Source organism: Sinocyclocheilus anshuiensis, unplaced genomic scaffold, assembly GCF_001515605.1.
Source record: "Sinocyclocheilus anshuiensis isolate Anshui unplaced genomic scaffold, SAMN03320099.WGS_v1.1 scaffold1571, whole genome shotgun sequence".
Taxonomy (NCBI): domain Eukaryota; kingdom Metazoa; phylum Chordata; class Actinopteri; order Cypriniformes; family Cyprinidae; genus Sinocyclocheilus; species Sinocyclocheilus anshuiensis.
Window position 1 is genome coordinate 598,685 of NW_015551107.1, and position 12,457 is coordinate 611,141.

Sequence of the window (12,457 nt, forward strand, 5' to 3'; positions counted from 1 at the left end):
CCTTATATATATATATATATAGAGAGAGAGAGAGAGAGAGAGAGAGATGATCAAAGACCAGTTTTGCCAAAATGTAGATTTTTTTTATTTATTTATTTTTTAATGTTGATTTGAAATGATTTTGCATTATGATTACAGTCAAACCTGAACAAAGACAAATAATTTTGTTGCCCATATTCTAATTTAAACCAACAAAATTCAATAAGAATGCAACAAAAACCACAGGAATGCTTGATTCCTGTAAATGTTTTGCTCGGGACCTCCGATTGAGTATATAACAAAGTGACTCGGATATGATTTTTGGTCCATACTGTGAAGCCCCTACTATTACATAACAAAGAGGAGGAGGATGTGCAAAATGAGTTGTTTTGGTAGCTTGGTTTGAGTAAAAGCTGTTTTTGGACTAACTTTGGTATGATTGGATTCTAATCAGATATGCACAAAAATCAGATTTGAACAAGGCTTCATTCAAACACGTTTCTGGCTATCGAGATCAGTTTCTGAGTAGATAAATAATGTTTCTGCACTTTTCCTGAGATTATTGCACTGTGAATTGTTCTTGTACAACCTAAACTTCATGTGAAAGTTAAAGTGACATGACATGTGGCCAAGTATGGTGACCCATACTAGGAATTAGTGCTCCGCATTTAACACATCCTAAGTGCACACACACAGACCGTGAACACAGTGGGCAGCCATTTATGCTGCGGCGCCGGGGGAGCAGTTGGGGGTTCGGTGCCTTGCTCAAGGGCACCTCAGTTGTGGTATTGAAGGTGGGAGAGAGCGCTGTACATTCACTCCCCGCAGCTACAATCCCTGCCGGTACGACACTCGAACCCACAACCTTTGGGTTGCGAGTCCGACTCTCTAACCATTAGGCCACAACTTCCCCCATGTTATGTGTTTACTGATATTTGAGACTTTAACACAGAGAGCTTTATTCTGGTTTTATCCCTCATACTTTTAATGTCCTTCTTGTTTCAGTATGGTTATTAGATGATGTTGAAAAAACTTGTGCAGCTGTTGCTGGCCTATTTGCAAGAAAGCAGAGCCAGACTTAATAACCAGAGGCATGTTGCATAAAGTTGGTTTCAGTTGCTACCTGTGTAGTTTGAGATTACTTTGAGGAAACTCTGTTTTTTGTGCTCAAGAAAGTGGATTGGTTTTAGCTTTGTTCATCGACATGTTAACTTACGCTACACGGATAACCTGCTCCAGAGCAGGATTTAGCTGCGTCCGAAAGCTTTAGGCTGCTGACTCGCTCCCTTATCAGGTGATGACTTTGAAGGCAGCGTTTGTGCATGAAGGCACCTCACCAAACTGATTTCAGACGGACTTCTGAGGCAGCATAACGGTTTAATGATCGACAACTAGATAAAACTTTGGATAAAAGCGTCTGCTAAATAATTGTAATTAAGTGAATATTCTAGCTAGAAATGACATCAAAGGTGGAAAAAGAAACTACATTTACACACAAACTGACCACCCAATGCATCTTTTAGATGCCATCTTTATTTTTTAGCTCAACTGTCACAATGCACAGGATTGTGGGATACAGCTGCCTTCAAAAATCGATCAGATAAAGGCATCTCGGTAGACAGGAAAAGACATTGGATTCGGACGTGCCTTGATGCCTTATCTTGGAATGCATCCTAAAGGCAGCATTTTTCAGCTTTTGGACGCAGCTTTAGATCGCAAACCAAAATTGGACCAATCAGCTGTGAGCAAAGATACATACAGTATATACTGTATATATGTGTGTGTGTGTGTGTGTGACCCTGGATCACATTAGGGTCAATTTTTCAAAATTGAGATTTGAAAGCTGAATAAATAAGCTTTCCATTGATGTATGGTTTGTTAGGATAGGATAATATTTGGCCGAGATACAACTATTTGAAAATCTGGAATCTGAGGGTGCAAAAAAATCAAAATATTGAGAAAATCACCTTTAAAGTTGTCCAAATGAAGTCTTTAGCAATGCATACTACTAATCAAAAATTAAGTTTTGATATATTTATGGCAGGAAATTTACAAAATATCTTCATGGAGCATGATCTTTATATCATAATGATTTTTGGCATAAAAGAAAAATAAAATGGATAATTTTGACCCATACAATGTATTGTTGGTTATTGCTACAAATATACATGTGCTACTTATGACTGGTTTTGTGCTCCAGGGTCACATATTGTAAATAACACTTTACAACAAGTCTTGTTAACATTAGTTGATACTTTGGTATCATGAACCGTGATAGTCCAGTGTCTTTTTTTTTATTTTTTATGAATGAATGAAAAGCACAATTTGGTCATCCTTCTTTTGATGGCAGTTTACTAAACGATGACAGATTTGACAGATACATGGCTAATATTACTTTTCAAAATGATCTAACACCAAAACTACTAATTAAACTACACATTTCCTATGTACATCTGTAAGAGACCAACCACCAATCCTTGCAATTTCAAAGACTGATCATTTAGGGCAGGGTCCTTCAAATCCAATCCTGGAGGGCCACTGTCATGCAACCTTACCAAACATCCCTGAACAAGCTAATCAGGGTCTTCAGGATTATGCAAAAAATGATGGGCAAATGAGTTTGATCAGGGTTGGAGCTAAAATCTTCAGTACAGTGCTGGATTTGAAGAACACTGATATTGTATTCACTCAAGATTGACTGCTTGACCTGTTCTGTGAGCTCTTGTACTGATCAGTATATCTATTCAGAAATGTTTACCTTTTGTGAGGTTTTGAGTGGTGGTGACACGTCTTCAGATGTATCTGCCTCACAGAAGGATTTAAAGGGATTGAACACCATGGATGCACAGTGTGTTGTGGTCTGTTTGTCTTTGTCTGCTGTTATTTTTATCACATTAAGCTCTGTGATGAAAGCTAAGCCATCTGTATCGAGTGAGACAGTGTGGTCGACAGCTTGTTATTATGGATTGTGTTTCATGTTATTGATGAGTGATTTAAAGTGGATGCATCTGATCAGTGTGCTGATTTCTCACTGATACTCATCTGCACACACAGCTGGGAGAAGGGAAAAACAACCCCTCACCCTCTCATTCATGCCATCTCTATAAAGATGCCATTTTACTGTATTACAGTACAAATGGTGTAATAGCTGCAATGCTTTATTAAATCAGCACAAAGCATTTTTTTTGTAGTATTTAGTAAGAATTTGGGTTCACTCTGGCTGGGATCAAGGCGGGAAATGGCTCTCCATCATCGGTGGGCTTAGGCTGATGCTCCGTACCGCGAGGAGATGGTGGGCTGGGCTCTGGGTCCGGAGTGGATCCGGCTAGATCCTCCACGGGGCAGATGGTGAGTGGCGACCCGTTTCTCGCCAGAGTCCACTCCACGAAGGCGGCGAATTCCTCCTGAGGACCATCTTCGGACGACAGCGCTCTGCACTCTGCGTTCAGGCTTAGAAAGAGCAGAGCGCGTTGTCCGGGTAGCTGGTGATGTTAGCGACCAACAGGAACAGTTTGGTATGGTCCTCGAGAGCTTTGTCTCCCTGCTCCAGCAGGAGGAGGAGGAATTCAGGGCGAGTGAAGGGATCCATGGGGACACAACGGAAAGAAAAACACTGGGAGAAAAACGAAACAAAGCGGAGGGTACAAACGGAGGTAACTGTTTAGGTCGGTCCTTCTGTCACACTTCTCGGGGGGGCAAGGAGCGAGGAACGAGGAAACACGGAGATAACTTCAATTCACAGTCTATAATGATCAGTGGTTATGGTTACTTGCATGTAATTTATTGTTATTATAATAGTAAGTGCATGTAACATGTGTAACAATGACACCGTAAAATAAAGTGTTAGGCTACCAGAATTGGTTCTTGACATATTCTTGAAAGGATTTATATGATTCATGAAGGGTGTCCAAATTATTCATACTCTTCACCATCAGACAGTTTTGTATATCATGGTTTATCACTGAATATTTGATTATTTAATCTGATTATTGTCTTGTTTTATTTGTTAGATGGCTACCTAGTTTGCTGAATAAATGAAGTGATAGTCTTTACTTAATGTTGTATCAGTACGTTTTCAGTGTTGTGTAGAGAAACTGCAAAAGTTGTTTAATACAGTTGACAAGCATTAGCTTAATTAAATACATACCTTTTAATTTTTTAACTTGTGGGATACAAATGATTCCTAATGAACTCGGAATCATTGAGTTCAGTTTCTGAATTTGAATGAATCTTGTGTTTCATACAAAGTCCCTGCAGTGAGTAAAGTAATTTGCTCTGCTCCTCTTACCTCTCTTTTTTCCAGATGTTGGCAGAAAAGGGTGCAGCGTGTCTGACATGTAAAGTGATCTGCTCTGGATTCCAGCCACATTCCTGGAGGTAATTTATTTTCTTGACTACAGACATAAAAAAGGGAGGAAAAGGCTTCCACGCCTGTTTCCTTTCTCTGAATGTGTATGTGGAAGGCTGGATTTACTGTATGTGTGTGTTGGGAACGACTCTGTGTGAATCTCCATGGGCTCCATGTTTTCATACCACAGGCACCACAGGCTGTTTGCCTTATTAATTACTGCAATTTTTGAAAACAAATCTATTTTACTGCATAATGACGGCCCTGCAGTTAAGCCCCAGTTTCTGGGGCCTGTAAAAGCAGGAATGTTTACCATTAACATGATGACTGTGAAGTAGAAGACACTGTTTATGTGTGTAATTACTCTGCTGTACAAACACCAGTGTGTCATTGTGAGTCAGTGTGCATTTAAACCTGACTAATATTACAAGGAATTATGAGTAATGAAAACACATTTACACAGCAACAGGAAATGGAATGGAAGCTTGAGAGGACTACTGAAATATCTAAATAAAATAGAAATAGTCGCTTTAGCTTTATAAAGCTTTCAAATTAAATCAAAACCTTAATATAATATAATTACTATTATTTGATGCTTCCAATTCCAAGACAGAGCAGCACATAAAGGATAAAAATATAATTAAAAGTGGAGAATGTGTATTTGCCACTTACACAAATCAATCATACATTTTTAATGTTTATACATTTTTAAATTACTGACAAAAATTGAGACTTCATCGGACAAAAAATCTTCAATAAATCATTATAATCTAAGTCTGATTTCATCCATCTCTCAGTTTTGCTGTGCAGTGTGCTCCAATTGGAAGTGTCAGAGACGGGATTCATTGTGTCAGAGATGTCACTGTTTGTTTGGGCTTATTTTTACGAGAAAATAGCAACGTAAACAACAATAGAACATAAGGATTTGCACATCATCACCTGCAGCGCTGCTGTGAATGGAGAAAAACAGACAGAATAAAAATAGGCCTACACAAAATATATTTCACTTAATTAACGGTTTATCACAATTAAAACCCACATTTAATCATAATAGCCTATAGTCTGTGTGAGCCTATAGTCTACCTCAGTCCTCTGCCTGTCTATTGGTTTCGGTTTAAAAAAAAACAAATGGTAATCAAAATGCCAAAAAATCATTCCCAGTACTGTGAAATTGGTGCATAAAAATTAAGACACGGCACAGTGGCAGATCTTTGTAGTAGCACTGTTAATTTAGCTCACTTGCAATACTACAACTACTGCTACTAATAATACTGAACATGTATTTGAGTATTCATCAAATACAGGAATACACACAGAAATCTATATGCAAGCCTGCAATAATTAAGAAGTAAAACTGTCCCCAGATTTTAAGTAGACCTTGAAAATGTGTAATTTATAGACACTCACATGATATGTGGAAAAAAAAAAGATAACTTACAAACATGTTTTATCAGTTTGTCCTTTAATTTTAGTTGAAACACGAGAAGGTTTTATTAATTCATCCGTTTTAATTCCAATGTTTTAGTTAAATTGTGGTCACCTTTTATCTTTTTAGGTGAATCATCTGAAAAAATGATTACAACACACGTTTAAGAAGGAAATTAATAATAAGCGATTGATGTCTTAATTCATGTACACAGTATTTTCTTTCTGCATGTCACATACAGGTCTCTGTAGTACAGAGCCCCTAAAGGGACATGGTGGTGGAAAAAATACTTTTCAAATCTTTTGCGTTCTCTCGCAAAACCAGCGATTGATGTCTTAATTCATGTACACCGTATTTTCTTTCTGCATGTCACATACAGGTCTCTGTAGTACAGAGCCCCTAAAGGGACATGGTGGTGGAAAAAATACTTTTCAAATCTTTTGCGTTCTCTCGCAAAACCAGTTGAGTTCAGACAAATACTTCCTGTTAACTTTACAGCTTGCAGTGTGGTTCATACAGCTATTTACCTTCACAATGGAGCGCTTCATAGTTTCATTTTGAACTTGGACTCAGGTATAAAGAAATACAGTCAGTGCTTAAGGCACGGTTTACATTCTCAAACGCTGGTTGCTTAATGTAGGCTACTAAAACAGTGACATTGGAGGACCAAATTCAGTAGCCTTATTAATAATTACTATTAATACCAATAACACTATTAATATTAATATTAACATTTTGCGAGAGAATGCAAAAGATTTGAAAAATAATTTTCTCCCCAACCCGTATTTTTTCCACCACCGTGTCCCTTTAGGGGCTCCGTATACGGGAATAGACATGTCAACAAAAAGGACAGATAACAAATATCAAAGTTCCTGCATGACCTATTAAAACATTTTATTATATTATTAAATAGACATTTCAAACCTTTGTATTTGTAACTATTATTAAATATTGTGGTCACGATATTGAAATAAAGCATATAAATTCATGTATTAGGATAATGCACTTTAATACGTTTGACTCATAACTTGTAATAGCGCTACTTAGCTGTCAAAAGCAGCAAATCCCTGTTGCTGAAGAAATGTCACCGGTAACTATAGCCATCGCAAAGGCCAAAGATAGAAATAAAGGGGATATATATATTTAGGGGATTTTAGAGAATAAAGAAAATATTAATGCATTTCATTTATATAATGAATAATGCATTTAAGTAATAATGCATTAAATAATTAGAATACTAATTATAATAATGCATTAAATAATTAATGCTCACTTAAATAATGCATTTAAGTGAGGAAAAATAAGTAGATATAATGGGATAATGGGATTTCAATAATAGCATTAGGCTAACTGAGACTTGTCATAGCACTTGCATATCGCTCTTTTGTTGATTGCTTCCATTGTCCTCATTTGTCGCTTTGGATAAAAGTGTCTGCTAAATGACTAAATGTAAATGTAATTTTGAGCTATATGCAAAATAGTTTGGGAAAGGTTGACATAAGGTAATGTAAAAACAAGCAGGCCAGGCTTATTTCAGTAGTTTAAAACTCAAAAAAATATTTGTTGCAGAAGGCTGAACACATTTGCATGACAACTGTAGGATTGATTCAGTTTATATAGAGGTCTGTGTTTTCAAGTAGACGATTATTTGGTGGGGCACTGTCCCATCAGCCTCTGCAGCGGAGATGAGGCTGGTACAATGCCTAATAAACTATAGCTGTGATTTCTGCAGGAAAGCTTGCATACAGTGCCGCTGCAGTCAGGAGGAGCATGTGTCCAGCTCCGACACTGAGGATGACCGCAAGGTGGGGAGACTGCTGGCAGAGTCCTGTTATGCCCATCTCACAACTAAGGTTAAGGGAGGAGACGGCACGAGGGTCTATAAACGCAACCGCATGATCGTCACCAACCCAGTGGTCTCACGTAAAGACCCAACGTTCAACACCGTCACCTATGACTGGGCCCCACCAGGCCTCACCCAGAAACTGGTAAGAGAGCCCAGGAGAGCTAACACAAGTCATGCTGAATACCTGTGAAAACTCCAATATACTCTGACAAATTTACACTTAGTAGTTTATTATTGTAGTGTGAAGTGAAAGTGCACTGTAAAAAATCAAAAGTTCAGAAAACTTAAAAGTTTAAGGCAACCAGCTTCAGAAGATTTTTGAGTTCTCAACTTTTGTTGTATAAAATGAAAACAAGAAGTTGAGAAAACTCCTTAAGCTGGTTGCCTTAAACTTTTAAGCTTTCTCAACCTTAGATTTTTTACAGTGTAGTTCAGTGCTGATGAGTCAAGCAGAGCTACTGATGTGGTTTAGTTGGAAAAAATTAATGGTAGTGATTAGCTAGTGAAAGTTCAGTTTTATCAGATACAAAAATTTCTACCAGCCTTTTCCCCCAATTTGCATATATAAAATACAGAAGCCCTGACCAACATGGTGAAAAAAACATCTGTCTGCTGTAGTGTCTGAGGCCTTCCTTGGTGTCATTCTCTGTAAAAAAAAAAAAAAATAAAAATACATACATAAACATACAAATAAGGATTCTGGAGGCAACACATGAAACATGATACATTTTCATGCCCCTAAACATGATGCTGAACAACACTAATTGTGATTGGTTGCTTTACATGTCAGTCAGAAGGCAGTCCTTGGCCAATGAAAGCTGTCTGAAGGTCTGGCTACACGAGACTACATATGTTTCATATGGTATTTGTTGTCAGTTGTTGCAACTGGAGCTATTTTTCAATTCAATTTCAATTAAATTCAATACACTTTATTGTCCCCAATGGGGAAATTTGTCTCGGACCCTGGAGCCCACATACACATACACTGATCAACATTACATTGCATAATAAAAATCCACATAAAGATAAAAACCAACATTCAAAGCCACAATAACAACCATAACCAACAAGGGGTTACATGTATAAATTACATGCTTAAAACATAATACATGTAATTATACATGTAACCCCTTGTTGGTTATTTCTAGTTGTTTGACCTTCAACATTTGGATTATCAGTGTTGTTATTGTTTTTGAAAATATATATTTGAAATTAAACAAACATGCAACAGTCTTTTTAAGTGGACCAAAATAGAACCCAGCTGCATTCGTAGCAGGTTTTCACAGCAGGGCACCAGAATGCACTGGTTCTCACAGATGGCACCAAAACGAGTATTGTGAGGTTTGGTCACACGTCACTTAAGGTATGAGAGTTTTAGTTGACTGCTTCCTTCTTTTATTCCTGGGCACCAGCCAGAGTTAGTTTTTCTAGAGTTACATCATCTAATGAAAGATGTACAGTTGTTTCTCTATATTTTATTCTGAATTCAACAAACTGAATGATCATTTGTTATTAAAGGACGTCAGCTATACAACATCTAATGCAAATTAGAAAATCATATTGACAATACACTAATAATGCCAAGGACCCTGGAGAAAGGTTTGGTAAAGTGATGCTTATGGTCCGCTTGTTCAAGTGATGTCCTCCACTGGTTGCAAGGAGTTATAGTACATTTAAACAGTCTTGAACACAAAGAAAGCTTGTGTACAAACTCCTGGAGCACCAAGAAGGTCTTAAGAGTCTGGAACATGCAGATTAATTTACCTTGGAGGTGAAGGCTCTGAAGCTGATGCAGAAGATCCTGACAAACTAAAACTTGCAGATGTGAGAGCCTTGAAGAGAAAGTTTGCTTGAACTTTAATTTTTGCAGAGCTTTCTTGATTTGTTCAGTACTTTAGAGCTTCAGATTGTGGAGAGTTTAAGAAAATTTTTAAGAGACATGTTTGCTTCCAACTTTTTAGTCCTTCCTGAGCTGGAAGGATTTGCAAACTGGCGCTTTTCTGTTTCAGTGATCACTAGCCACAGTATGGCCCAATCCTATGTGCTTACAATTCACAGTTTGGACAGCGTCTTTTAGGTTTTACCTATGAATTATTGGTAACACTTTATTTTAAGGACCAGTTCTCGCTAATAATTAGTTGCTTATTAGCATGCATATTACTATATAGTGTCTGTTTATTAGTACTTATAAAGCACATATTAATGCCTTATTCTGCATAACCATATTTCAGATCCCTTATTCCATAAACCCCATATCTAAACTTAACAGCTACCTTACTATGTATGAATAAACAGCAAATTAGGAGTTTGTTCAGGGAAAACTCTTAGTAAATATGTGTTCCCTATTCTAAAGTGTTACCGAATTATTCACTTTCCAAACCACTATTTTTTACCTTGTCATGTGCACATAAAATTTGTCTTTTTTTTTTGGTTCTTTTGTTGTGGTTAACTGTATTAATTTTAAATAAGTGACATGAAACTGTAATGCATAAAGACCTGGGACTACTTCACAGCAGTGCAGTTAAACGACAATCATCAACAAGTTTGAAAATCAGCGAACCAGTTAGAATCAAGATTTCAACAGTATTATAGTACACGTATAATTATGTCTTAGGTTTCTGGCATTTCTTGTCAAATGTCAGTCTGCTATGTTTTACAGGTCTTACAGGCGTTTGGCTGGTGTTTGGTGAAACACTTGCAACTCAAGTTAAAAATAGCCCTCTCTATTAGCTAAAAGTATGGAGCAGCCTTGCTTAATCGTGTTGTTGGACACATACCTTACATTTGACAATGGAAAAAGCCACAAATAAATTTGTCTGACTGATCTCACATGAATTTGAGGGGATCATTGTATGGCAAGGTAGGAGGGTGGATGAAGGATGCCAGGCTAGGTTGGGGATTTGTACAGTTTATTTTGATAGCAGAATGCGCTGGCTGCTGCTACCACCACCAGAGTAAAGCAGCTCAAAGGGTCTGCTTTGTGAAACAAAGCTCTCATTTAGTCATCTATTTTCAGCAGGGAGGGTCTGCACACATGTGCAGTAGGACAGGGCTCTAGAAACAAGCCCTATACTTTGCCCAGAGTCGGCTGCCAGGAATCATGCCGCCTGTGTGCCTAAAACCCTTTCATCTTTTGTTTTTCTCTCAGCTTTCTCTGTATACTGCGGTTTTTAAATTAAAAGGTTTTGGAAAGCTTTGTTCTTAGCTAGTTGTTGGAGGAACATTTACATTTCTGCTGTTTGAGTTGAATGAGTGAAACATTTGTGCTGTTTTTGTCCTTCACATAGAGTTTTGAAAGTGGAAGAATGTATTTTTCGGGAAAATTTAAAGCGAGTTATTTGAAATGTGACTAATTGCAAGGGATTTTTTTTCTTTCACAAAGCAGGGTCCCATTTAGTAAATTGAAGGCCTTATTGTAGCAACACAGCTAGACGCTGGCTGAAGCCCCTGATCTTTTGTTAATAAGCTCTGAATGAGCTCTGGTTTTTATACATTTTGTGAAATAAATAAGGCTTAATGATCATTTCATAGATCAAAATTGGCAATATCAATAAATTAGACTATCTCTTGTCGCTATTAAAGACGACGAGTGAAAAGGAAGGGGTTGCACATGAAACCCTGGTTCATGTAGTTTTATTTACAAACTTTATAAAGTTTGTAAATAAAGGTGAGATGAGGATTTTTATTAATCTGAGTGACTTGATTCTTTTGAATCCATTCACCAATGACCCAATTCATTCAAGATCTACCCAATCTATTCAGTTAATTCCATTTACCAGAAAGATTTGTTCAGATTCGTTCAGCTGTTTAAACCTTTTCTGCAGTCAAATGTATTTGTATAAAGTGCTTTTCATGTTTGCAAAGCAGCTTTACTGTTATGTCTTAATGCCGTATTGCTTTGCCATAGAGCAAGTTTTAGGGCTCATATAACATTGATTATATAGTGTTGTCTTGTCTAGCACATAATCAGTGCTCCAGTGACTCCAGTGGCACATGTCTGAGTATTCAGGAGCAATTAAGATATTTACATATTAGTCAGTATTGTTCTATTAAGAGATTTAAATGTTGGTTGGTTTTGTTCTACACAACAGTAAGCAGTTCATAAAAAGAACTGATGAAAATATGGATGTTGCAGATGAAAAGTCTGGAAAACGTTGGATGCTCAGATACACAACTGAGCATTCAAAAGTAATTAGGGTGTTTAGATAATGGTCAGGTTTGCTCTAAGAAACAGTAAACAATTCTTAACAAGCATCAACATTCATTCTATTGTCATGTCTGGTGTGTCTGTGCTGCATGATTCATGATTCAGATGATGAGATTAAATGAAATGGGACAGTGAGTTACCCTCCAGAAGCAGATTTTCTTATCCCTGTCTTAAACAGTGTTCACTCTTAAAACAGATGTGTTAAAAACAACACAACCTGTGTTATATCTTAACTAGAGGTCGACCGATAGTGGATTTTACTGATACCGATAGCTAGGTTGGACCACACTGGCCGATACCGATTAATCAACCGATAGTTTTTAAAATGGTAAACGAAAACTAAAACAGAGCTTTACTATTTTTAAAAAAGCAGTAGCAGTACTGAACCATACTTTGTAAATGAATAAACACATTAATATTAATTATTATATTGATCATTGAAGTTATTTCATAGTTTACTAATGTTAAAAAAAGAAACTTTAAAATGTAAAAATATAGCCTATTAGTAATAGTAAATGTTGAAATGAACACAGTAGGAACAATACTTTTACAGCTTTCATTAATATTACAAAATGTAGCGAATCAGCTCATGGGGAAATATGAATAATTAATCATAACTAGTTATAATTATAAATATTTAGATCCGCTGTA

General features: G+C 36.9%; 1 protein-coding gene across 2 annotated transcripts in view; it reads left to right on the top strand.

Annotated features, from left to right (window-relative positions):
* Positions 1-8,651, top strand: part of LOC107662933 (LIM and cysteine-rich domains protein 1-like) — a 360,255-nt gene extending 351,604 nt beyond the window's left edge. For both annotated transcript variants that reach the window (XM_016453073.1, XM_016453074.1), the window contains 3 exons: positions 4,283-4,356; positions 7,486-7,741; positions 8,390-8,651. In XM_016453073.1, the coding sequence (XP_016308559.1) occupies positions 4,283-4,356; positions 7,486-7,741; positions 8,390-8,425 (366 nt within the window). In that variant the 3' untranslated portion in view covers positions 8,426-8,651. The remainder of the gene's footprint in view (positions 1-4,282; positions 4,357-7,485; positions 7,742-8,389) is intronic.
* Positions 8,652-12,457: the final 3,806 nt, after the last annotated feature.